The following is a 27,823-nucleotide window of genomic DNA, read 5'->3' on the forward strand; positions in this document are numbered from 1 at the left end:
CTGGCACGATGGCTGATGGAAGTATCGTGCTGAAGTCTCTGGTGGAGGAATTTGTCTCCGGACTGCAGGACAGCAAAGCCAAAGACACAGCCGCAGGTGAACACATTTTTGTCTTGATGACTTAACACTTTTCTATAATAATTCATGGTTACTGTGTCTTTAAGTGCCAGCAAACATACCACAGGCTGTTGAACTAGCTAACTTAGTTAGCGCTACAGCATCCTGTTTGCTAGCATGTTCTCACCACTCTTTAGTTACCCTTACACATAAACACACTCACATATAACATCATTATAACTCAGTCGTGTATTCCTACTGTCATGGAGTAATGTTTTTACCTTATAGTTAATGCGTAGCGTGGCTAAATTTTAACCGCATGTTTCTTGCTAGCAGCATGTACACATGAACTTTGAGCTGCATACCTCTACCCAATATTTTTGTAACCATCAGTGATCATTTGAAAATATTGTACGTACTGTCACGTTTTTGTACCAATTGTCCTGTTTTTTTGTGTGTGTGTTTTTTTTGTCAGGGGTGAAAAATGGAGACTTTACCGTTTTGCAGCTTGTGGAAGCTTTGGGGTGAGCTGATAAACAATATAAACAATTAAAGCTGCAAGCAGCGTTGGTCGGGCCCGCGTATTTGGCAGGTGCTAGTCCTAAGTGTCCCAATACTTTTGTCTACTTTTAGTCTGAAGTGTCCCAAGACTTTTGTCTAGTGTACCTACCTTGTCTGCATTGTGTGGGCACGTTGGTGCTTCCTGCTTTTAAGCAGCCATCTTAAAAAAATAGCAGTGCAGCAGCATCAGCGCAGCGGGTCTTTGAAGGGTCATAAAATCAAAACCGGAGCAGGTATTAAAAATCCCATCTAAACTTTTAATCACAAGGGTTTTATCTCTCACCTGTGTGAGTTTGAAGCCGAAACGACAAACGCGCTCAGAGGAGATAGTTTTTGAAGGAAGGTGACCGGTTTTTACAAAAAATTTGTTTTGAAGGGGGAATAGCAAACTTCCTGTTGATTTTTGCTGGGGGTTGTCAATTTATGAAATGTAGGTCTAAGTAAGACCTACATAGAGGTTTTTGTTTCATGTCTCTCCGACCTTCCCAGTGGGAGTTACAGGCAGTTTTGTAATATTTTTCTTCCGAGGAGCAGTTTTTATCAGTTTTATTCAAAAATTGCTGTAGAGCACAATTTTTAGATTTGGGGTTAGGTTTTTTCATTAGATCACAGTTTTAGCCAGTCCTGATGTGTGTGTTCAGTTTGGTGAGTTTTGAAGCATGTTAAGGGGGTCAAATTACAGCTCAAAGAGGCAAAAGTGACTGTTTTTAGTACTTTTTTGTCTTGAAGGAGGAATTGCCAACTTCCTGTTGATTTTAGCCCGAGAATGTACCATTATGAAAGTTAGGTCTGAGTCAGACCTACATAGAGGTTTTTGTTTCATGTCTCTCCGACCTTCCTAGTGGGAGTTATAGGCAGTCTAGTTTTTTTTTTCCTAGGGGGCGCTAGAGCGCAATTTTGATTTTTGCAGTTTGTTTTTTTTATTAAAAGACAATTTTCGCAGGTCCTGATGTGTGGGTCAAATATGGTGAGTTTTGAAGCATGTTAAGTGGGTCAAATTAGTGCTCGAAGAGGCGGCGGAATAATAATAATAATAATAATAATAATAATAAAACCTTAGAAGAACAATAGGTCCTTATGTCCCATTGCATAAGGACTCCCTGTGGGAGTCCTTTTGCAATGGGCCATTGCGGGCCCTAATAATAAAACCTTAGAAGAACAATAGGTCCTTATGTCCCATTGCAAAAGGACTCCCTGTGGGAGTCCTTTTGCAATGGGCCATTGCGGGCCCTAATAAACAATAGTTAGTGGCCTTTTATACACATTATTCTGCGTTCGAATTATTGTACTGTAGTTGGAATACGTTTATGAGATGTCATGTGAACATCAAGCCACTTTATTTGAATTTGCCAAATACTCGGGCTGCACGATTTTGAGAAAGAACCCAATTGCGATTTTTCTCTCCAAAGTTGCGATTCGATTTGCAATTTTTATATTTTATTCATAAAAATGCATAAAACTGAAAGTAACGAGTGAAGGAAGACGTGTTACTTTTAGACTGAAAATCAAAACAAGGTGCCAAACAGAACAATATGCATCCATCCATCTTATTCCGCTTATCCGAGGTCGGGTCGCGGGGGCAGTAGCCTAAGCAGGGAAGCACAGACTTCCCTCTCCCCAGCCACTTCGTCCAGCTCCTGCCGAGGGATTCTGAAGCGTTCCCAGGCCAGCCGGGAGACATAGTCTTCCCAACGTGTCCTGGGTCTTCCCCGTGGCCTCCTACCGGTCGGACGTGCCCTAAACACCTCCCTTCAGGTGGCATCCTGACCAGATGCCTGAACCACCTCATCTGGCTTCTCTCGATGTGGAGCAGCGGCTTTACGTTGAGCTCCTCCCGAATGACAGAGCTTCTCACCCTACATCATGCTCTTTAATTGGAGAAATTACTGACAAAAACTGTACAGTAATAATACTGTAATGTAGTCATAATATATAATAATAATACAAGTAACCATACAAAACGAATTAAACTTTTATTTGTCATTACTGTAGAATTGTTTACCATAGTACTGTAATTAGAAGGTGAATAACTTTATCCTAAATTAATAATCAAATTGTGAATGACTGAAAATAGAGCTCACTGTGTTCAGTTAGTTATACTATTAAAAAAAACGACTTAAGGTGCTGAGAGCGATGCACAGAGTGAGACGTCTTTCTCCCTGTTTGAAGCGAGAGACGAACAAACGCGAGGCTCAACATTTCTGTTTGACCAACATGTCTAACTTAAATGCCAGTGACGGCAGAGAGGAAAAAAACAAACAAAAAAACTCAGCCTCTTGCGGTTATTTATTACACTAATAAAAACCTTGAAGTAAATTCGATGTCAATTAATCGTGCAGTCCTACTAAATACTGCTGCTTTTTTGTGAACTTTTAATTTATTCATTTTACATTCCTTGCCTTAGGCTGAGTCTGACCAGCTCTCAGTCTCACACTCGAGCCAGAGGTGTCCAACTGCTCTCGGAGGTTTTACAGGACTGCTTTGGCGACCTCACAGAAAAAGAAGGTAATATCAGGAGATATTCTGTTCTGAAGGTTAGAACAGGAATGTCCAAAGTGTGTTTACAGAATGAAATTGTGAAGAATGTCATACTAGCCCCCCCACACACTTCAATTTTGATATACAGTGGAACCTCAACCTAAGAGGGCCCCAACTAAAGACGGTTTAAGATAAGAATTGTCTGGACTAATTGTTGAATTGCATGCAAAAATGTAAGTTGCAAATATCCCCGGCATTAGTTGAAAGTGAATGTCACAGTTAGGGCTGGCTAAAATAATCGATTTGATCGATTGTGGATCCATATCTTTTAGGTTTTAGCAAATTCAATTCACATGGCATAATATTGATTATTCTCCCCCAAGACCCCAGGTTAGCCTTGTGTGTGGAGCCGCAGGGTCATGCTGAATATGCTAACATTAGCTGCCAACATGCCGTCCGGGGAAATACTGTAGAAAGTGAGGGACTTACTAACGTTATATTATATCCGTGTTTCATGAAGATGCAAACAGTAATAGAAGCCATTGCAACTTTTGTTGGCAAATATTTACAGCCTCTAAGTGAACCACACTGTTATAAATGATAATGATAAATGGGTTGTACTTGTATAGCGCTTTTCTACCTTCAAGGTACTCCAAGCGCTTTGACACTACTTCCACATTTACCCATTCACACACACATTCACACACTGATGGCGGGAGCTGCCATGCAAGGCGCTAACCAGCAGCCATCAGGAGCAAGGGTGAAGTGTCTTGCTCAGGACACAACGGACATGACGAGGTTGGTATTAGGTGGGGATTGAACCAGGGACCCTCGGGTTGCGCACGGCCACTCTTCCACTGCGCCACGCCGTCCCATTCATTATGACCATGAAATGTAAACATTTGACTGAAATTGTAGTTTTATTGATTAAATTTATGATTGAGAGTCGTGTAAGATCACCGCTGAAGAAAGGACAGCAGCGGTACTTTTGTTTACATCTTCATCTCCCACACGGACATGAAGTGTCAAGTGCGCCAGAAAACCCAAGCATACACTTCTGGCCTTCACAATAAAATTGCTAGGTGTTACATACTGTCAAACTGCGCTAACAAAATAAGGGTCCAAGACGAATAGCTTACATATTTACTGTTATTTTGCATTTGAAGAAACAATACCCTAGTGGAATTTGCAGTGTTGGAATGTTGCAATTTATCGGTAATGATAATATATTGACACTTTCACTTGCAATTCCTATCTTTTTTCAAACTTGCGCTTTTGAGACTTTGGAGGAAGTTTAAACTTTCCAAAGTTGTTATAATGAAAAAAAAAAAAAAAAAAAATTTTTTTTTTTAAATTAGGATTTTAAAGATGATTAAAAAAACGCTTGGAAGATGCAGCTAATGGGAATCAGTATTGTAGTCTTCAAAGCCCTCTAAGACAACTTCAAGACCCTCCATTAACATTTTGTACACACACTGCAAGTCTATATATAATGTAATAACAGACAAGTTCATAACAATATGTAATATGTTCAATATTTACCATATTTTGATAATTTTATTCTTCCGCACATTGATTTCCGTTTCCATAGCACCGCACGTCTGACTTCCAGCAACAATTGTGTGTTCCTACTTCTGGATACAAAACGCTTGTGTGTGTCCTAATTATGGCAGACTTGGTAACAAACAATGAGGACGACTATTTTTGGACAAATGAGGATTCTCAACTTTATCTTTTTGAAGCTGAATGAACGGAAAATTAACTGCTGCTTCTAGAAGCGAGCACGAAGAAGAGGGTGAAACGTCGGAGCAGACGGAAGCCAATAGAATGAGGTGAAAGCGACTGGAAGCTGTAAATGTAGAATTTGAAGCTCATTTGCTTACCCCAAAGGGACGGCGTGGCGCAGTGGAAGAATGGCCGTGCGCGACCCGAGGGTCCCTTGTTCAATCCCCACCTAGTACCAACCTCGTCATGTCCGTTGTGTCCTGAGCAAGACACTTCACCCTTGCTCCTGATGGGTGCTGGTTAGCGCCTTGCATGGCAGCTCCCTCCATCAGTGTGTGAATGTGTGTGTGAATGGGTAAATGTGGAAGTAGTGTCAAAGCGCTTTGAGTACCTTGAAGGTAGAAAAGCGCTATACAAGTACAACCCATTTATCATTTATTTATTTAAATAAATGAGAATAAAAGTCCCTGGCCAGTTGGACCAAACGCACAACTGTCCATTGAGTGACTCACACTTCATATTGATCATGATACACTCAGCACGTCATGCGTGTTAATACAACTACAGTACATACACTGTTTGACTAGCTCTGTACAAACAAAAGATGAAATGTGGGCTAATACTTATCATATACTGTAATATGATTGGTCATGTTTTTCAGTCAGTACAGATTGCTGTCTTATCGCATTGTGTTGTGCATTACAAACTCAAAACGCGTTTCGTGTTGTCGTAGAAGCTATCTTATCTCTTTCCGTAGTTAGCTTTTACGGCTAATACCGAAGCACGCTGATGTGTTCGTTATCAATGTCGCTACAATTTTGTTATTATACAGGTTACGGAACGTAAATTAGGTATTGGTGGCGGTTTTTGAATGCATTTTTAAAGTGATTTAGAGATAGAATTGATTGCTCCCATTAGCTGCATTGCTATCCACCAAGAACAAACCTATTTTACATGTTATAATGCAAAAAAAAGAAAATAACTTCTGTCTTTTTGTCTCTTATAATGATTGTGAACGATAGGCAAAATTCCAAAAAGGTACAGGTCACCTTTAAGGGTTTAAGCACTTTGGTTGGTTTCAGTTCATTTCATTGGGAGATGTTGATTTGATATTCAAGTGTTTTGACTAAAGAGCTACGTCACAGAACTAATTAAGCTCATAAGTTGAGGTACTACTGAATTTATATGTGGCCCTCAGTAGAAAAAGCTTGGACACCCTACGTTTGGTTAAAAAAATATTGTCACTTTCTCAATACACCAGAACCTAATTGTTTAATTGACCAACTTGTAAGGTACATACTGTATAGTATACAAATGCAGTGTTATAATTTGAATCGGATGCCTGTGGGCTACAGTGTGGTTGTATTGAAAATGAAACGGTTCCATTCCATTATTGTTTAAGATAATGGTATCACTTTGTCTTTGTGCTCCTCAGTGGAAGTGCTCATAGCATTCTATGAGAACCGGTTAAAAGACCATTACGTCATCACGCCGTCTGTCTTACAGGGACTAAAAACACTGGTGAGTGTCAGGATGTCCGTCAGAAGTCACATTTCTTTTATTCCCCTGCATCTGTCTATAAGATTATAAAAAAAAAAAACAATTAATCAAGTATGGGTATATAAGAGTACCTCAAATATTTGGTGTTTATATTTAGCATTTTGATTACTTTTATTCACATATTTTTGTCCTCCGTCCTTTTTTCAGACAAAGTGCTCAACATTGCCTCCTGGCTCGGCCGTTTCCATACTGAAATCTTTGTTTCAGGATGTTCATGTTCAGGTGATTTTTATTTGTTTTTTTGTAAATTGTACTCAGCAAGTTTGTAAAGTTTTGTAAGAGAATGATATCTACTATAATAAGGTTTTTCTCGCAATATGGGTCTTTGACGACACATGATATTAATTTGCTTTGTATAATTACAGGCAATATTTACATTAGACAGCTTTTATTTCGTTTTTATAAATTGTACTTATTCATTTCGTTAGCATAATTACAGGTTATATTTATATTAGACATATATACTGTATATTCAGTATTGACTTGAGAGATGTAACGATTACTGGTATAATGATAAACCGCGATACAGTTCCCGATAGTTAGTATTAATGTTTGAAATTTTGATTAATGTAAAACCGTGGACTCACAGTGACACTGCTTGTGTCCTAGAGAATCAGCTAGTGCGCTAATCGCTAGCTAGCTTAAATGTTTACATGAATACAAGACACATTAATGTTTTAAAAATAAAACTTGGTTAAAGATTTCGTAGAGTGTATAAGTATTTGTTGAGCACATTCAACAATACCGTCATAATAATGACAACTGTGATCATTTTGGTCACAATAACCATGATATGAAATATACATCTCTACCTGAGTTTAAGAAAACCCTGAATATATAAGGACACCGCTTTTTCAAAGACAATTTGTGGCAATGTATGTATTTTAAAATCAGATTATAAATATCAGTGACATAACTGGTGCGTTACAATAAAACATCTATGATCTTTCTTAGGTTTTTCCTCGGGTGAAAATTAAGCATAAGTAAAGACTTGATTGGCCAGCTTTTGTGACTTACTGTGTAACCTGACTAAAATATTCCAAACTAAGATACTGTCTGCTGGGTTTAATATTTTTATATTCGGTATTTTAAACAGCTCAGATTTCACAAAATGCTTCTAAAACACTAATTATTTAGATACTTTTGAAGAAGAAAAAATATAACAGTAAAAATATACTTTTACAATTGTATTGATTTGTACACCATATATACAATATTAATAAAACATTTATTATATTTTTGACTAGATTTGAAAATAATGTAATTATTTCTTGTATGAACATCACACCCACGAAATGGATGCAATGTTACTATTCATCCAAAATACACTATTATAGGTGATGTACTAGTAATCCATGAAACAAATGGGTTTGAGTATTAAAAGGAACGAAGACTACCAGACCAGTTCATGTTTTTTTTGTGTATTTCCCCGCAGTCGTTGCTTCTGGCTGATAGAGCGTGTGTCTATAACATGCTCACCAATATCATGGAGACCAGGGAAGCTGGTAAGTGTTTTTGTGTGGTTTGTTTTGCTAAAAATATAAATAAAAATTCAGTTTGTGGGAAATTAATCAAATTTTTTGTGTCCACAGAACTGAAGAGTTTAGGAGCAGATTTTGTGTTTGGTTTTGTCCAGTCAATGGACGGAGAGAGGGATCCTCGCAACCTCCTCTTAGCCTTTCAGATTGCCAAGAACATAATTCAAAGAGGTTACGATCTAGGTGAGTGATACTAAACATTCTCTCAGTATTCATGCTCAGTCAAAGTGCTGACATTTAGAGGCAGATACAGTATGTAGCTTCATGTTCATTTCCTTTGATGCTGCAGGTAAATTCACAGAAGAGATGTTTGAGGTGACGTCCTGCTATTTCCCAATTGACTTCAGCCCGGTAAGTTCAGCTGCTTTGGTAAAATGCAAGCACTCGTGGTTGGCGACACTACAACATTTTATATTGACCTCATCCCAAGTACATACAGGGCCTTTATCAAAGATATCTGTACTTTCTACTTTGACATTAAAATGATTTTTGTCTTTAATTTGTTGATGATGATTTTAATCGGAATCAAGCACAGGACAAACAAATATAACCATTTGTATTAACACACTTGGCTGCAAACTTTTGTCAGTCACTCTTAGAGTTAGACATTTTGTAGTATCAACATGCAGTGTAATGGCCACCTTCAGTGTAATATTGATAACTTAAAAAGATGCTTGGGGTACTAGGAAAAACATACATTAGAGTGAAGGTCACTCTTTCTACTAAATATTCAGTAGGCTATATATGGCCTAAAGTATATTTTGCAATATGCATTGCATCTGAAAAGTATTCACAGCGCTTCCCTTTTCCAAATTTTTTTTTTACAGCCTTCTTCTAAAATGAAGTAAATTCTATTTGGTTCTCAAAATACTACAGACAATACTCTATAATGACAACGTGAGAAGTGTTTTAAATTACATTTTTGCAAATAAAACGTACAAAGTATTCACAACATATGCTTGACGCTTACCTTGATGCATCTTTGGCAGCAATTACAGCCTCATGTATTTTTTAATACCATGCCGCAAACTTGGCACACTTATCTTTGGGCAGATTTGCCCATTTCACTTTGCCCATTCTTCTTTGCAGCACTTCTCAAGCTCCATCAGGTTGGATGAGAAGCATTAGTTTTTATCTAGGATGTCTCTGTACATTGCTGCATTTGTCTTTCCCTCTATCCTGACTGGTCTCCCAGTTCCTGCCGCTGAAAAACATCCCCACAGCATTATGCTCCCACCACCATGCTTCACTGTACAGATGGTATTGGCCTGGTAATGAGCGGTGCCGAATTGCTTTCAAACATGATGCCTGGCATTCATGCCAAAGAGTTCAATCTTTGTCTCATCTTTTTAATGGTCTGAGACTCTTTCAGGTGCATTTTGGCAAACTTTTTACGAAAAAATAGCTTCTGTATGGCCACTGTACCATACAGACCTGATTGGTGGTTTGCTGCAGAGATGGTTGTCCTTCTGGAAGGTTCTCCTCTCTCCACAGAGGAATTCTATAGCTCTGACAGTTTGACCATCTGGTTCTTGGTCACCTCCCTGACTAGACTAAGATGAATGCAGCAAAATACAGAGACATCCGGGATGAAAAACCAACGTTTCCCTTCGTATTTAAAAAGACTTGAGGCTGTAAAGGTGCATCAACAAAATATTGAGAAAAGGCTGTGAATAAATTTGATTTTTTTTAGTATTTTTTTAAATAAATGTGCATTTAAAAAAAAAACGTTTCATATTGCCATTATAGGGTATTGCCTGTAGAATTTTGAGGCTAAAAAGGAATTAATTCCATTTTGAAATAATGCTGTAACAGCAAAAGGTGGAAAAAGTGAAGCGCTGTGTATACTTTCCGGATGCACTATATATGACAATATGTTATTTGGCATAGAAATGATAACAGAACCATCTAAAAAGGCTCCTAATATGGCCGCTGATGTATGCATTAACATATTGCATCATTTCCAGTTGTTATTTTCTCAAAACTATTACTAAAGTACTTGCTTATTTACTGGTAATATCTGGTTACTCTCTGTTGTAACATTTTTCTAACTACACTTATGTTTAAATATAATACGCACTTAATCTTCTCTATTTTTTGGATTCTTTTTGGGTGATACTACAAATTAACAACACAGTAGTTACAGGGTCAGTATTGGCTATAACAATGCTGATCCTGATCGTTGAATGGTAACATTTTTGATCATTGTAATCCGACAAAAACATATATTATTTGATATCTAACAATATCAAATAATATTTACATGTTTTACTTATTCCATTTTATTTCAAAATTCATAATAAAGTCAATAGTGTAAAATCACTAAACAAAAGCAGAAACTACTGTTGTCTTTTTTTCCCTCAGTTTGTAAACAATGACAAAAACGAATCTGTAACAATAAAAATATCGACCTAATCACTGTAGTATCGACTAGGGATGTATATCATCAGTAGGATTTTATCGAGGCTGATACCAATATCAGCTGATCTGTCTCTTTTCACTTACCTCAGCCACCGAATGATCCACATGGTATCACCAGAGAGGAATTGATCCAGGCACTGAGGGATGTCCTCACTGGGACTCCTAAATTTGCTGAGGTGTGTTGTGGCTTGTATGTTTGTCTTAAATGTCTACTTTGCTTTAAGTCACTGCAGAATGTTTTTCTTTCTGTCTTTATCTTTCCAGTTTTTGCTACCCCTCATTATTGAGAAACTTGACTCCGATGTTCTGAGTGCAAAGCTGGACTCTCTTCAAACCCTGGTGAGAAATCAGACATGCTCCCAAGAGCATACTAATCATGAGAACCGTTCAGAGGATTAGTGATCATACTCATATCCCTAAATGTCATTTAGGCTGTTTGTGTGTCACGGTATGAACACAAGGACTTGGAAAAATTCCTCGATGGACTGTGGACGTCACTGCGCAGAGAGGTACGTTTGCGATAACATATTTCAAGTTACCATTTATGGTACAAATGCAACATGTTTCCTCTCTTATTTTCCCTGCAGGTGTTTCAGACGTCGAGTGAGAAGATTGAGTTGGCAGGCCTCGCTGCTCTTACCACCATCACTTCCTGTCTGTCTCGCTCGGTTCTCAACTCAGACTCAGAAGACGCCCTCAGCACCTTCCTTGATGTTGTTCTCAAAGGTGCACCCTTTGCTTTTTAAACAAAGTAGTATACTGTACCTTGTTGTGACATAGCTCTTAACGTGTCACACTTGTATCTCGAATCAACATTGCCCATTTAAATCAATTTAAATACATTTAATTGGTGCTTACCTTCCCAAAACAGCACAATTTTAGCATGTAACATGCCTTTTAAAAAGAAAAACAAACTTCCAGATAATATTTGAATAAAAACAATACAATAGAATGTATTACTAACAACTACTGTAGTTTTATGAAGTAATGTAATAATCATGTACCTTGGAGAGTGGATTTCTACACAATCTCCTTTAAGCTGCTACTCTGTAAAACACACCATCAGCAGCTTCTCCATTTTTTCATGGATAAATTTACGCCGTTTGGATATTATTTTCACGTGCTTGGCTGGTGTTGGACTGATTGTATCGAGCAGATTAGCAGTGATGCGCTCGAATTGCTTTGTCAAGTTGGCGACACGCTCGGTCATATTTTTGATGATTTCTTTCTTTAATTCAATGAATATCATCAACTGCTTCTTCTCAGCACTGTCCTTCACACTTACTTTATTCCTTACCATGTTTGGAAAAATGAAGTAATGTCCATTTCTAGCTATAAGCTAATGCTAGCAAGTAAGACCAGTTTTGGGTGGATCTTAGTCGTTTCACTGTGAAATTTGCTACGCCAACTAATGGCGTGGGTGCTTGTAACTTAAATTTTGGCTTGTAGAACAATTAGCTGAGAGACCACTCATATGTAAAAAAAAAAAGTCTTATATTGGGACACTCTTAAGTTAAGGTACCACCATAAAGGTGCTTATCTGTATGGTACATTATCATTTGGTACATAAGCACAATCTACACACATCCAACACAATATGTGTAACAATTTCAGTTTTTCATGCACCAAATGGTGTTTCTAATAAATTGTTTACCTTTATACTGTATACCTGCATGAGAATTACAGAGAGGATATATTTTTGTTTTTTTAATGAGCTTGTGACATGATTCTAGACTGCAATCATCATCTCTGTGAGCCTGACCTGAAACTTGTGTGGCCCAGCGCCAAGCTGCTCCAGGCCGCTTGCAGCGCCTCCAACAGGGCGAGTCACATCATCACTACTGCCGTCATGCCAGCGCTCGTCAGTCAGTACAACAACAGAACCGAGGTAAAACCTTGCAACACGGCGGAGGATAGCACAGTTACCGATGTATGTCTCATTATCATGACGTTTTCGTTGAGCAGTGTTCCCATAGACGCACATTACTGGAGGTGATGCAGCGCTTTGTTCAGTCTGTAAAAATCAGCGAGTCATCAGAAAACGGTGAGTAAAAATCTTTCAAACTGGCAAACTTTCTAAAACACTGATTCCCAACTACTGTGCCGCTACACGTCAAAAATTATTATAAATGTTTATATTATTATTTACTGAAAATAATGTATATTTGTTCATCTATCTGTAATAGCGACTAGAAGGCAAGAACCTGTGTGCCACCCGTTGCCCTTCATGCAACATTTATTGTTTGGTGAATATTTGCTTATATAAAATATGTGCCCTGACTCAAAAGTACAGAAACACTATCCTTAAGCACAGGGCCCCCACCGTAGGGAAACAACCTGGTACTAGTACATAGGCAGGGCCAAACCGGGATGGGGAAAACTGTCTCGGGCTGCAGCTATCGATTATATTAGTAATCAAGTATTTTATCGATTAGTTTTTTTGATTAATTGAGTAATTGGATAAAAAAATCACTATAGCTTCAATGAGTATTTAGGAATAATTGTCGAAATAAAAATGTTTCCTGCTTGCCATAACCTTCAATGTTTTTTCTAATAAACACACATCACCATTGAAAATGCATGTATATGTTAAAAGTTAAAAGCTTTTTTCTAATCCATTTAATCGATTAATAGTTGTAGCTCTAAAACTCTGAAGAGACATAGTCATACTTAAATATATTAAAATATAAATATGTTTGTTTGACTCGGACTCTGTCAAATGGTGTATAAGTTGGGCGCACATGATCCCGTCACTCGTGCTCGTCACTGTCATGCTAACATGTAAAACTGTGTGTGCGTGTGTTGTGTGCGGGGAGAAGTTGTTTTTTTCTGGATTAAAATAAAATGGAAGACTTTTGCCACACACACGCCATGCTATTATTGTACCGATGTTTGTTTTGAGGTTTTAATTTTATGTTGTATTTTTCTTTGTTTTACCCATTAATACATAACAATAGCATTAGCAACCATAAAATCTGCTTAACTGCTCAGAAAGATTGGGGACCAATTTTTTTAAAATACCGTTGTCTTTGTCATTCCACTCTTATTAGAGGAGCGAGTGCTATCCGGCGTCTGTTCGTCCTTGTGCTGCGTGACCTTCTCAGCGCTGTCAGAGACTAACAGCAGTCTGCAGGTCACAGCCACGTCCGTGCTCACCTCACTAGCACGACAAAAAGGTCAGATGCCGTAAACTAAACTCTTAAATGTAGTAGTTTTGGTGCGCTTTCTCATGAGTTACATTTTGCTTTTCAAGGCTTGTTGTCAAACTCTCAAATTGAGCAGGCCGTCGACCATCTGACTCGGCTGTTGCTGTCAGACGAGGATGACAAAGTCAGGTCGGCTTGCTTTTTCCCCCTCCCTTTTCTGTTTATTCTTCCTACTACAGTATATTTTTTTCACTGTTGTTTGCTCTGTTTTCCCAACCAGTCTTGCTGTGGTGGATTGTGCTAGGAGCTTGGCAGAAGTTCACCCAACAGTTTTCATCACAAATATGATCCCAAATCTAAAACAAATTGTGTTTTCTGGTAAGACAAGTAAGATATTTTCCCAATCTGACATTCTGTGTGTATTATCCATACTGTATCTTTCCTCTTCTATGTTCAGAGCCAATGGAGCAGGTTGGAGATTCTGTGCAACATCTACATCCTGCAGTGCGTCAACGCTGTTTGTCCATGCTCGCGGCAGTGTCCACCAGATGTAGTGTTGCTAAGGAGAGCACGCCTGTCCTTTTGGATGTCCTCCGTTCAACACATTCTGGTAAAACTGTCATATATTTTGCTATATTTTCCTTTTTAACAGACTGTAATTGTTGGTATAGTATTGTGCTTTTTTCATGAAAACCGAATGAATCTCATTCTTACTGATTGAATAACAAGAAAATATTGTTTTTGCGTATTTGCGCCCCTTACCACTAACCTGACTGTCGCCAGACCCTTGTAGTTCGCTGAGCTGCACACAAGGATCTGGGACTTCTCAATAGGAGATGTATTTCAGAAGGCGTGGCCTTGTAAAAAAATAATTGTATGGGATTGGATAAACCACTTGTCCGTTATCTTGAATGACGTACTACTTCAACCACTCACATCAAAATCAACCCGTGACGCTGATGAGAGCGACGCTGGGAAATCTAAAACAGAACAGCTGACATATTGGATAACGACAGAGCGAAAAGTTAATAAATGCCCTGAAAACCGTTCTCTGTTCATCTTTTAAAGAATCAATATTCGATAGATTCGACAAAACAGTTTTAAAGGGGAACATTATCACAATTTCAGAAGGGTTAAAACCATTAAAAATCAGTTCCCAGTGGCTTATTTTATTTTTCGAAGTTTTTTTCAAAATTTTACCCATCACGCAATATCCCTAAAAAAAGCTTCAAAGTGCCTGATTTTAACCATCGTTATATACACCCGTCCATTTTCCTGTGACGTCACATAGCGATGCCGATACAAACAAACATGGCCGATAGAACAGCAAGGTATAGCGACATTAGCTCGGATTCAGACTCGGATTTCAGCGGCTTAAGCGATTCAACAGATTACGCATGTATTGAAACGGATGGTTGTAGTGTGGAGGCAGGTAGCGAAAACTAAATTGAAGAAGAAACTGAAGCTATTGAGCCATATCGGTTTGAACCGTATGCAAGCGAAACCGACGAAAACGACACGACAGCCAGCGACACAGGAGAAAGCGAGGACGAATTCGGCGATCACCTTCTAACCAACGATTGGTATGTGTTTGTTTGGCATTAAAGGAAACTAACAACTATGAACTAGGTTTACAGCATATGAAATACATTTGGCAACAACATGCACTTTGAGAGTGCAGACAGCCCAGTTTTCATCAATTAATATATTCTGTAGACATACCCTCATCCGCTCGCAGATTTCTTTTCTTTATCGTTGGAAATGCATCTGCTTTGAGTGTTGCAGGATATCCACACATTCTTGCCATCTCTGTCGTAGCATAGTTTTCGTCGGTGAAGTGTGCGAAACAAACGTCCAATTTCTTGCCACTTTCGCATCTTTGGGCCACTGGTGCAATTTGAATCCGTCCCTGTTCGTGTTGTTACACCCTCCGACAACACACCGACGAGGCATGATGTCTCCAAGGTACGGAAAACATTTGAAAAAACGGAAAATAACAGAGCTGATTTGACTCGGTGTTTGTAATGTGTTTGAGAAAATGGCGGATTGCTTCCTGAGAGCGAATAATAGAAAGGCGTTTAATTTGCCAAAATTCACCCATTTAGAGTTCGGAAATCGGTTAAAAAAATATATGGTCTTTTTTCTGCAACATCAAGGTATATATTGACGCTTACATAGGTCTGGTGATAATGTTCCCCTTTAATAGCAGAATCAATGTCAGCACACGACTGCTCGCTGCGTGCTGCCATTGTTGTTTGAATCAAACAGTCGCTTCGGCGCTACGTCACATCTATGAAATCCCGCTCGGCGATCCTGATTGGTTCATTATTTTTTGCTATCTTGAAGGAGTTTGCTTTGCCCTTGAGCCCAGATCCTTGTGTGGAGCTGAGCGAACTACAAGGATCTGGCGAGAGTCAGGTTACCTTACCACCAGATGACGGCCAAAACAAAGTGCTTAATTCTCAGAGCTTTGATGAGAGTAAATGAGTTAAACTGCCATAAACCGCTAAAATGCAATAGAAATAATCTTGAGCAATTATATATACTGTAACATGACAGATATACTGTGTGTGTGTATGTGTGTGTATATATATATATATATATATATATATATATATATATATATATATATATATATATATATATATATATATATCCATCCATCCATCCATCCATCAATTTTCTACCGCTTATTCCCTTTTGGGGTCGCGGGGGGCGCTGGAGCCTATCTCAGCTACAATCGGGCGGAAGGCGGGGTACACCCTGGACAAGTCGCCATCTCATCGCAGGGCCAACACTGATAGACAGACAACATTCACACTCACTTTCACACACTAGGGCCAATTTAGTGATATATATATATATTTATATATATATATATATATGTATATATATGTATGTATGTATGTGTGTGTATATATATATATATATATATATATATACATATATATATATATATATATATATATATATATATATATATATATATATATGTATGTGTATATATAATGTTTTGTCTACTTGTTTACTGTATCAAAATCAATGTTGTCATGAATTATTGACCTATTCAAGCCTGCAATTACCCAAGCTCAATTATTCCACTCTGCAACTTATTTTTTGTTAAATAATGCATATTGTGCATTTTGCCATTATTAAAAAAACAGATGTAATTTTTGACAATAGATAGATTTGAAGTTGTTGAAAGATTTCAACCTTTGAAAGTAGGAAAAATACTCTATATAAATGTATTGCTGACTTTTATGAGCGGTTCCATTTTGGTTCCTTAGAGTAGGGGTGTATAGTCAAACTTAAAGTTGCACAAGGGTTGAACGCAGACCTGCAAACATGTACACATTTTACCCATGTATGTGACTGTTGGTGGAAAACGTTTAGTGTAAACCCATGTTGAAATGATCAACCATGCTTTTTGTTGATATCAGCGGGAAGGCTTTATGTTTGGACCTAACTTTTATAGCTTTTGTTTTAGCTATGCAACCAAACTCGCTTAACCCCTCCTTAATTCTCCTGTTGCAGGCAAAGTCGGTTTCTCGACGGAAGAGGCGGTGTTGACGTGCCGCAGCCTCCAGAGAATAGCTGAGCAGGTTGAAGACACAGAGGACTCCGGGCGTTGCTTCCACGACGTCATCATCCCACAGCTGTTGTCACTTGCACTCCAGGCAGCACTGCAGGGTGAGAGAGCCCGTAATCTTTTCCTGAAAATGCCATAGTTATTTAGTGAGATGATTACTGTTGAATGTTTACATTGTGTGTTTTTAGACAAAAGATCATCAAGTCACCAAAGTCCTCTGGTGGACGAGGCGGTTCTGTCCATCTTGGTTGCTGTCATTAGTACAGCCTGCTCGAGGCTGCAACCTACGTTAGTACAAACACCTTTATACAAGCAAAAATGTACTCACTGGATATCTCATTAGGTACACCCGCATCTTCCTATAAATAAATGGTAAATGGGTTGTATTTGTATAGCGCTTTTCTACCTTCAAGGTACTCAAAGCGCTTTGACACTACTTCCACATTTACCCATTCACACACTGATGGAGGGAGCTGCCATGCAAGGCGCTAACCAGCACCCATCAGGAGCAAGGGTGAAGTGTCTTGCTCAGGACACAATGGACATGACGAGGTTGGTACTAGGTGGGGATTGAACCAGGGACCCTCGGGTCGCGCACGGCCATTCTTCCACTGCACCACGCCATGAAATGTTGGATCAAAAACGTTTGTTTGGCTTTATCTAATTGTTTCCCTTATGTGGATATTTGTTTCCCACAAGACAGTGGCAGGGTGGTTTACTTTGCAAAACTGGCCATAACACATCCATCCATCCATCCATTTTCTACCTCTTGTCCCTATCGGGGTCGCGGGGGTTGCTGAAGCCTATCCCAATTGCAGCCGAGCGTAAGGTGGGGCACACCCTGGACAAGTCGCCACCTCATTGCAGGCCATGACGCGTGTGCATATAATTTTTATGGAGAGACAGAAAGTGAACAAAAAACTTGTTTTCTATAGCTTATTTTTGTGCTTGCCGAAAATAGCAATACAGGCTTTCATGTTAGTCTTCAACAGTTAAGAAGAAGTCGCTAGATTTGTCAAAAGTCGCTGTTTTGGAATAGACAATACAGAGCGGTCTGGATACTTGCAAAATATATTGCTCCTGCTATATCTTCTTATTCTCTGGCAGACTAGGGTTCTTCACCATGAAACGACTAATGGTGTCTCAACAAAATGAAGGAACCTCCATTTATTACAATGAATGTTTGTGTTTTTGTAAATAACATACTTTGCATGGAAAACAACCAAAACTTTTTGGCCCTGTTGAGTATGTACGCATGTATGAGATGTGTTAAAAAGCAGAGTTACGATGCCATCTACTGTACGGAGTTGTAACAATAAGCTACATTCACAGGCAATGTGTGTCTGAGCGAGATCGCCATATGTTTTTGTGGCGGTCCAAATGTATTTGTGACGGCCCACAACAAATACAGGTAAACACTGTGATGCAGTGCAGGGAGATTATAAGCACATGTGTTTGAGATGTAAACATAAGATATATCTCTATTTATTTTTCAAACTTGACAACATTTGCTGCAATTCAAAATACAGTTCATCTGAGCTGGCCTTATTATTGGACCCTGATTTTTTTTAAGAGTACACGCTGTATATAGAATGTCATAAACAAATTGAGGATGCTCAGTGGGGTACATTGTGGTTTACATCAACATTTTTTGGTCTCTTATTACATCTTATTGGTGTACCTAATGGTATGGCCTGTGAGTATAAATTTGCAATATGCTTTATCAATAATTGTTACTTATTGTGTTTGTCATATAGTTTTGTGAAACTGAAAGGATGTGTAAACTGTCAGATGTTGGTTTCCTGTCATGCATGTAGTGTGATTTCCTGTTATTTTTAGACTGGCGGGCCAGACGGCGACAAGGTTTGTCTCTCTCTTCCTGGATGGTGACGTCTCCTTTTTGCCTGACAACTCCTTCCCTTCACACATCAAGCTGCTTGCAAATGTACGTACATGCCTTCATTTATCCAGCCTTCTATTTTCTGTTGATTTTGTGGACATTTTGGGGCATGGCTAGTGATGCTCTTCTCCATGGCAATAAGTATTTAAATGTCCAACTAACTTTTGAAGAACTGTACAGTGTCATTTAGTGTTGCGCAATATGGACGGTAAACAATATGAATGATACGATAGAGCTCTTAATACTGATGTTGTATCGTGATAATGTTAGTTTTTGACACATTCTCTGTCCACCAAATGTGAAAGCGACAAGCGAACGAATGCGTCCCCAATGGAATGTAACATTCTCGGCCAAAGTCCCTCCACATTGCAAAGCTACTTTTAAGTCCGTAATCCTAGCCTCCAGGGCGGCAAATAAACTAAGAACTGGACGAAGAGGAATAGCGAAACATGCTACACTACACACAGGGTATGCTAACGGCTAAGTTGGAGCTTCTGAATATATACCGAATTGGGCGAATCGATACAAATATCGACAGTAACAATACCAAGTGTAGTATATTTTTTATTATCACAAAATCGTTTGCCGTTTTTGTTAATACTAGGAATGATTTAAATATTTAATTGTTATTGTGACACCACCATCCTGTGTTTTTGTCTGATTATAATTGGGATCAAAATTAGTCATTCAAAAAATGTCAAAGTATCACCATTTGTATGACCGATACTGTTCCTGTAACTGCTTGGTATTGGATCGATATTATTGTCCAAAACTAATGTAAAGTATCCAAACGACAGAAGAATAAGTGCTTGTTATATTTTAACAGAAGTATGGATATAATCATGTTACAACGAAAAGCAGCCTGCTATTGACAGTATATTAGCAAGCAGATTAATAATAGTTTTGACAAAATAATACAACCGCTTACATCAGCAGCTAAATCAAGAGCCTTTGTAACCTGTTTTGAAATGTTTTTTATTATAATATACATGCAAAATAATATATAATGCTATATATTGTAATTTCAGAAGCTGGAATATATTTTGCAATATACATTTTTATCACCCATCCCTGGTATAATTGTATGTTTTTTGTGTAACTCTTTGTATGATTGTGTGTTCTTCCCAGCAGCACCAGGACGACTCATGGAGACAGTCTCAGATGGTTTGTCTGCTGATGGGCTGCGTGTGTTCATTACCTCGCACTGTGAGTCTCAGATGACCATTTTTGGGGATTAGTTCTATCAATGCAAGTGCTCGTACCAGTGGCTACTTGTTGTAATGTCTTGTCATTTCAACTCATTCTGCCCCAATCATCAATTTGCATAGATGGTTTTTGAAAAGTATTTTTTGTTTTTAGGTGGAAGTGCCCCAGATTGAGCGTCTACTATCAGAACTGGAGGAGATGAGCTGTACCTGCAGCCACGCCCTGTCTTATACCTCTGCTGCCAAATGCTTTGCTGGCCTGGTCAACAAGATCCCTTCGGGTTAGTCACTGGTTGTAAGCTAAAGACACTGAAGGCAAAAAGTATACAAAGCGTGTTGTCCTTTTTTTAGGCGACTCTCTTGACAGCCTGCTTCACAAGACAACAGCCAGGGTCTTCAGTGAGTTAAACTCTGAAGCATCACGTGTGCGCACACAGGCGTTCACACTCATGGTGTGGGTACGTTACTCCTTTTTTATTTAGTCGATATTTAATCCATCATTGATTACCAACTCAACATCTTAGTAAAGCTGTGTGTCTCAAGGTTGGCAAAGCTCTTCTTCTCCGCTACCACCCCACATTCTCAGCACTGACTGACAAGGTAAATATGCTTTAAAGCAGCAAAAAAAGCAATTATTAATACTTTTGCGAGTCAAGGCCTGTTTTTTATTTTTTTTTATGCAGCTCTTCTTGCTGCTTGATGATGCCAATTTGGGCCATGTGGCGGCAGACGGGTTCTTGCTGCTGATGAGCGACTCGACGGATGTTCTTACTCGCAGTTGCCATGCGGATGTGCGGATCATGTATCGCCAGCGCTTCTTTAGTGAGAACTCATCCAAATTGGTCCAGGGTTTTAACGCAGCTCCTGAAGGTACACTCTTTATATTTGATTTATACGATTATCTTGTGTGATGACTGTATTATGATGTTAGTATATATTTGATAGTATATATCTGTATCATGAATCAGACTTAAACAAGTTGAAAAACTTATTCGGGTGTTACCATTTAGTGGTCTATTGTACGGAATATGTACTTCACTGTGCAATCTACTAATAAAAGTTTCTATCAATCAATCAAAAAAACGAGGGCTGTCAACGTTAACGTGTTAAAGAATGTGATTAATTAAAAAAAAGTTATCGCGTTATCATAAATGAACGATTAATCACACTATTTGTTATGACTGCACACAACTTCAAAAGCCGGCCCCAAAGTTCCAACACCCCTATCTTATCCCAACTCCACTTACTGGCAGTCCTAGTGAACCTTGTACATGCTCGTAATACTCCATAGGCTCTTCGAGAGCCTATTGCGCTTAGGTAACACAATGGGCGTTGGAAGTGATGAGAGGCGGCCAATTTCACTTCAAAACACTCTGATGGAACTTTAGATAAAACTGAGGTAATTTGTTGGCATTGCAGAGACAAACTTCACTCACAGACTGCAAATCCATGATGATTGTTTGGTTTACGTATGAGAAAATCCATGATGATTGGTTGGTTTATGTCTGAAGAGTCACGATTGGCTATGGTTAGGTCCAATTAGAGGCGAAATAGGGTGGGTCATGATGCTTTAAAACCAGGAATTAAAATCAAAAGACATTCCTCACAGCTGTAGTAGAAACCCCATAAAACCCTAATTTAAATATCTGTTTCCTACAAAGTGCATCAATACGGTACTTTTATGTAATTAAAAGTATTTTTAACATTTTATAATTGTTCTGTTTTGTTCTGGCTAACTTGACAGTGCACTGTGCACACTGCACAGCTGTGTGAGCAAACCACTCAGGGAGGAGGGAGGCGATGGGAAAGTGTCAATGCTGCTTAGGCAACACTGATATAAAAGATTCCAGTCTAGGCATAAAAATATGTACACTTTTATTGATTTTCGTTCATGTAATGATGGAGTTTGTTAATGTCTGTTGCGTTCAATGTTTTTGCGCTTGCCGTTGTCATTTTGCCCCTGTGTTTTTATTTGTGTTGGAACAGTAATTTATCCTGTGCTGAAAAGTCACCATTCCAATGGAGTTTATATTTTGGTGTTTAATTGATATTATTGTTTAAGTCAGTCATATAACGTTAAAAGTCAACAACGCTGATCTGCAAATAACAGTAAAAATTAAACTTCTTACTTTGTATTGTATTATTTATCATATTTCAAGGAATGTTTGTCTGGTTTGCTGCTGTTTAAACTGTTTTGATCTGTATCCAACATAGCTGCTATTCAGAAGATTACCTACTAATTTAAAATGTGAAAAAAAAGTTAATCAAAACCTTAACTATCATCTTTTGATAAGGTAAGCCTTTCTCTAATATATTTGTTCTTCTTCAGAAAAAAAGCCCAACTACTTGAAGGCCCTGTCTAACATCGTCAACAAACTACCTAAACAGGTTCAAGTCACGGAACTACCTGCGGTCAGTCAAGACAAAGCATCAATGTTTAGATCCTTTCTGAGTCAAACTGATTATAACATATTTTATTTGGGTCCAGCTCCTGTCCTTGCTGCTGCAGGCCTTAACATTTCCTGACCAGGGTGTCCAGCTGTCCACACTGTCCTGTCTGGAGCCGGTCCTCGCCGACCCGCCCCCAGCGCTCATCCAACAACTAGAAGCGTTGTTCAACAGGCTGCTGGCCCTTACGTCCAGCCCTGCTATGGTTAGTCAAATATTTTTACTTGGGGTGGGCGATACTGCAAATTTTGATATTGATTCCGATACCAAGTAAATACATGGGATTTTTGTTCCTTTTTAAAAAAAATTACCTTGATTTCAGGCAAACACAACACATTAGTGAACAATTTACTTGTATGTAAATTAGGGTGGTAACTAATTGGTTTGATCACTTGTAGGAAATAATACGCAACAGCAGAAGACAAGACTTTACGTTCAAAATGTTTATATTTTATGGTGTGTATTATGAATTAGCTTGATTTGAATTTCAATTTTATTTGGAGTTGTTTATAAACATTCAGTATATTAAATATATATAATCTTGTCCTGACATTTGATCTGTGTTTGTACATTAGAGTGAAAATTATTTTAGACAAGGTTACATTAGAATTGATTTATTTAAAAAACTGACTTTAAATCATTTGATAGCCCTAATATGAATACAACAATATAAGACACTGTAACAATATCATACAGTTACAGTAGTCCCTCGCCACATCACGTTCTGAAGTTTTTGAAAATGTATTTTCTTTTTTTCAGCAAATGCTGTGCATTTTTGGCCTATATTGAGCATTTTCAAGCATAAAATGACTAAATGAAGTAAAGATATCAATACTACAGTAGGTGAGACCAAACCAGTCAGATGACGTTGTTCACTATCATCCTCAGGGAGCATTACTATTTGAGATTAAGAGTGTAAATGTGATTAAAGGATGTTGTTTCATGTCTAGAGGGCTCTAATAATGTTAAAAACAGTATTTAGATGGTCATAAACAGGTTTTTAATGCTCTACCTATAAAAATATTTGATTTATAACAGTAATAAACAAGAGTTTACAACATTTATTATATATTTTACTATATACTATTGTATATATTTACTATATTCCCCTTAACCCCAAAAGGGACAAGCGGTATTTTATTCAATTTCTTTAATAGTCATGATAATAATGAGTAATGAATTTTATTATAATAATAAAGTGAGATCAATAAAAGTTGAGAGGAGAACCTACAAGGACTTTTTAGCAATATGCTTTTTTTTTTAATAATAGTTTTCTGTTTTGACTTTCCTGTGTAAAATAATGTATATGCTGACTTTGTCAATAAAATATTAATATAGCAATAATATCAATATAACAATGTGAAGAACACAATAACAAAAACAGAACTACAACAAAATATCGATCTCATCACACAAGTATCAAAACTATACAGAAACAACTCTTTGTGTCAATCCTGTCATATAAAAAAAAAAATGTTTTTACCTGGACATGTTTACACATGTAATATGAAGCAGATCTCAGAGTTGTTCTCTTGCAGAACGTGAGGATCACAACACTGCGCTGCATCCACGCCCTGTCCTACTTCCCTGAACAGGAAGTAAGTGTGCCCTGCTTTTGACAGTATGAGAATTTAGTGCCTACTTTACAATGTTCATGTCTTTCTCAGTGTAATTTAGGGGAATGGCTGTAAAGGTTTTGTGACAAAGGAGTTAAAATGTACTCTAAACAATGTAACAACAACAATCTAATTTTTTATGTGTGTGAGCAAACAAACTCCCTGAGCATTAAGTGGAGCACAAGTGAGCAACATCACAGGTGCACACTGTGGCCATACCAGCATCACACCTGTCCCGAACATGACTTAATAACAAGTTAAATTGTTTATTATAATAATCAAATGACAGTAGTCATTTTCATGAGATTATCTCATATAAGTGATTTGGCCCAATTACAGTGAAAATAACAAAGAAAATGTTTTTTATGAGCTATGTTCCAGTATTTTATGCCTAGGTAGGGGTCCTACTTTGGAAATAATTTGTACCCATTTTAGAGATCACATTTAGTTCCCCTTAGAACATTCTAATGTTGCACAACGTAAGCATGGGATAAAGTGTACATTTCTGTAACTTTCTGTCTGTAAAATCTTTTTATGAGCACTTCTGTAATCTATTAACATAATTTCATGTTAAACATCCATACATTAACATTCTTAATAATTAACAGTAGAATAAGCACACATCTGATTGAGGAGTCATAGTGTTACAACCTGGCATTTACACTTTGTGTGGTGTTGGAGTTGTCCGACTTTTTGTGTGGCCGTAAACACATCACTGGCTAAGTGCCATGAATGTGTGCCTTTGTTGGTGCAGGTGAGAGAGAGAGAGCGGCTGCTGTTGATATAACAGATGCCCGGATTGTACGGCAGAATATAACCAGTTTTGCTAGATAGAAGTTTTTTACTAATGTTTTTGGTGTGGTTACAGCCGACAATAAACAGTTTTACTCAAAGTGATTGATGGAATTCCTGTCTTACGTAAAATCGTCTTGACAGGCGTTACAATAATTAAACAGTGTTGATGAACATTGTTTTATCTGTTCGGGACGCTTGCTGTCACCTGTCGCTCACACAGTTGCACCGCAAAATCCTACAGAACTAATAGTTGTTTTTTTTGTTCAGAGTTCAGATTGGATTTGATTTGCTGTGCACAGAGGACGTGTGAGCAGTGCACAAGTGCGCACCTTAGAGGGAACATAGCCCCTAAACCATTTTAAGCTCCAAACTAGAACTATTCTTTCTGGATACTGCAAGCACATCAAATTCTAACGGTGGGTTTTAACGCGTAGGTGCTGCCATTTCGGGCCCGAGTGCTGCGGGCGTTAGCCAAACCTCTGGATGACAAGAAGAGGCTGGTGAGAATGGAGGCGGTCCGGGCGCGAGGAGAGTGGTAAGATTCTACTGTCACTTGTCAAATGATCAATTACAACCGTCACAGTGTCACACAGGGTTACAAAACCCAATGATCCAAGTATTCATGGAACTGAATTGGTCTAAACGGCAAAGAGCACCCACACTTTAGTCCAAAGAAGCAGACTTTAGGGTTCAAGTGCACCACACACAGCAAAGCTTGCCGCTAAGTGTGAATGGTGGGCGATACTGATAGTTGATAATTTGAACACTAATGCAAAATAACAACAAACATAACAACTTAGTCACCTACACACTGTTTTAATCCAATATAGTAGTGCTCTCTGAGGCTGAGCCAATCAGTGGCCCCGATACTGAACAGCGCGATCTGATTGGTTTGGTCTCCTCGAGTGGCCAGTACTACTGTAGTATTGATATTTTATATTTTGTTTACCCATTTGTATGCTTGAAAAGGCTTAATTTAGGGCAGAAACGTTGGTAAAATGTGCTTTAAAAGGGGTGACAGTACTTGCAAATATGAGACAGAAGTGTAAGCAAACAAGCTTACAACTAGACCACACAGCTCAGTGTTTAATGTTGAATAAACTTTTATTTCCATCCATTCATCCATTTTCTACCGCTTGTCCTGTTCGGGGTCGCGAGGGTGCTGGAGCCTATGTCCGCTGCATTCGGGCGGAAGGCGGGGTAGACCCTGGACAAGTCCCCGCCTCATCGCAGGGCCAACACAGATAGACAGACAACATTCACACTCACATTCACACACTATTTATTTATTAATATTAATATTTTATATATTTATTTTTACACAATTAACAGGTTTTACTACATCACCACACCCAGAAGTGCCGCACATCGGTACCGTTGATCAATTCCCAGGTCCTGGCTCTGTGTAGATTCAAATGTGAAATGTACCCATCCCTAACGACGCCAGCGCTAAAGCTAAAGTCTCCCTGGTATGGGTATGTACATCTCCCAAAAGAATCCAACCTTGAGCTGTGGCGACCATAAAGACTGTAATTGGTCCGTTTTTTACAATATTTCCTGTGAGTATACCAATTGTTCAGACGGTGTACCACCCACCATTCTCCTCTGATTTTGGGTCAACATTTGCGAAAAAATTAACCGATGTACGACATTGATTAGTTCCAGCTGCAATAACACTCCCCTTCTCTCTTTATTGACCATTGTTGGCCCTCAACAAAGGCAGTCAGCAAGTGTTATAGTTGCTCACTTTGGTGAAGAAACATTGTTGAAACACTGTAAAAGTAAACGATAAGGAATAAACAAGGCAGTCATTTGAATGATCAGAACATGCACACCCAAATTCCACATTGCTGTTAAATCTAGTTATCAGTCATCTTTTTTGTCCTTTAGTTTATAGAAAAACACCATGTAAAGAGTGTAAGTTGTAAATATTTCCAAAATTCCTCAGTTAACCTTCCCTTGAATATAATTTTTTACTCTAGCGAGCTACTAATTACAGTTCTGTATTCTTCTCAACAATTTGTCTTCCTTACAGGTTTCTACTTGGAAGTCCTGGAGGAAGATGATTTTTTTTTGCCTCCCAAAAATCCTTCTTTCTAAGAGTAAAGAGACCGGAAGGAACCCCTTGAAGTGTTTGCAGTTCCTCGCTTCACGTCCCAACCTTATTTTGCTTTATTGAAAATGTCTGGACCGCTTATGTCTTCATAAACGCACAATCAAGGCTGGACAATTTGGTGGAGCGTCCATTGAAGTCTTGTTTTTGTTACATGCAGTTGTCCTCTGAAGAATGTAAGTGTATATTAATTGTTACCACACCACAAAGTCTAGCATTTGTGTCAAATTACCAGAGCCTTAAAGTATTTCAAGATGTAACTTTGAAGTTAATTTAGTCTAATAGTCTATATCATGGGTGTCCAGACTTTTTCCACTGAGGCCCGCACATTGAAAAATCAAAGCATGCGGGCGCCATTTTGAGGTTTTTAATTTTCTAAACCAATACAAAAAATCTTTCTTTTTTTTTTAACATTTTGGGCTCCCCTCAAGTTATTGCAGGGTCTCAGTCAGAAAAATGTTAAAAGTAAGTCATATATTAATTATTATTTTTTGATTATTTTACGCTTCAATCTCAAGATCAACTTCAGATCTATCTGTTGATATAAAGTTGTATTTTGTATGTTTTATGCCCTTTTTGGTAAAGAAAATCTTGTTTTTATGACAAAAACACAATATATGCAATATTTTCTTCCCCCCAAAAAATTACAAAGTGGAATATTTCATGCAAAG

General features: G+C 38.2%; 1 protein-coding gene and 1 long non-coding RNA gene across 5 annotated transcripts; one reads left to right on the top strand and one right to left on the bottom strand.

Annotated features, from left to right (window-relative positions):
• mms19 (MMS19 homolog, cytosolic iron-sulfur assembly component) lies at positions 1-27,273 on the top strand. Of its 4 annotated transcripts, none has more exons than XM_061967379.1 (31): positions 1-96; positions 533-581; positions 3,023-3,123; positions 6,257-6,342; positions 6,529-6,603; positions 7,817-7,886; positions 7,974-8,102; positions 8,209-8,270; positions 10,430-10,516; positions 10,605-10,679; positions 10,772-10,849; positions 10,928-11,066; positions 12,074-12,228; positions 12,306-12,384; positions 13,391-13,516; positions 13,594-13,675; positions 13,767-13,864; positions 13,944-14,096; positions 17,021-17,176; positions 17,264-17,363; positions 18,915-19,020; positions 20,104-20,181; positions 20,335-20,461; positions 20,532-20,638; positions 20,724-20,780; positions 20,864-21,050; positions 22,510-22,592; positions 22,669-22,833; positions 24,167-24,226; positions 25,474-25,574; positions 27,075-27,273. In XM_061967379.1, the coding sequence occupies exons 1-31, from the start codon at positions 9-11 to the stop codon at positions 27,103-27,105; spliced, it is 3,090 nt and encodes a 1,029-aa protein (XP_061823363.1). In that variant the 5' UTR covers positions 1-8; the 3' UTR covers positions 27,106-27,273. The 4 variants fall into 4 exon arrangements, with proteins under 4 accessions (XP_061823363.1, XP_061823364.1, XP_061823361.1 ...); XM_061967380.1 differs by having other exon boundaries at positions 20,107-20,181; XM_061967377.1 differs by having other exon boundaries at positions 7,817-8,102.
• LOC133610773 (uncharacterized) lies at positions 16,911-24,207 on the bottom strand. Its single transcript, XR_009815924.1, has 3 exons — positions 24,112-24,207; positions 17,284-17,359; positions 16,911-17,199 (listed from the first exon to the last, which is right to left on the bottom strand). It is a non-coding gene; the product is annotated as an uncharacterized lncRNA (long non-coding RNA).
• Positions 27,274-27,823: the final 550 nt, after the last annotated feature.

Source organism: Nerophis lumbriciformis, linkage group LG11 (genome assembly GCF_033978685.3).
Source record: "Nerophis lumbriciformis linkage group LG11, RoL_Nlum_v2.1, whole genome shotgun sequence".
Lineage (NCBI taxonomy): Eukaryota > Metazoa > Chordata > Actinopteri > Syngnathiformes > Syngnathidae > Nerophis > Nerophis lumbriciformis.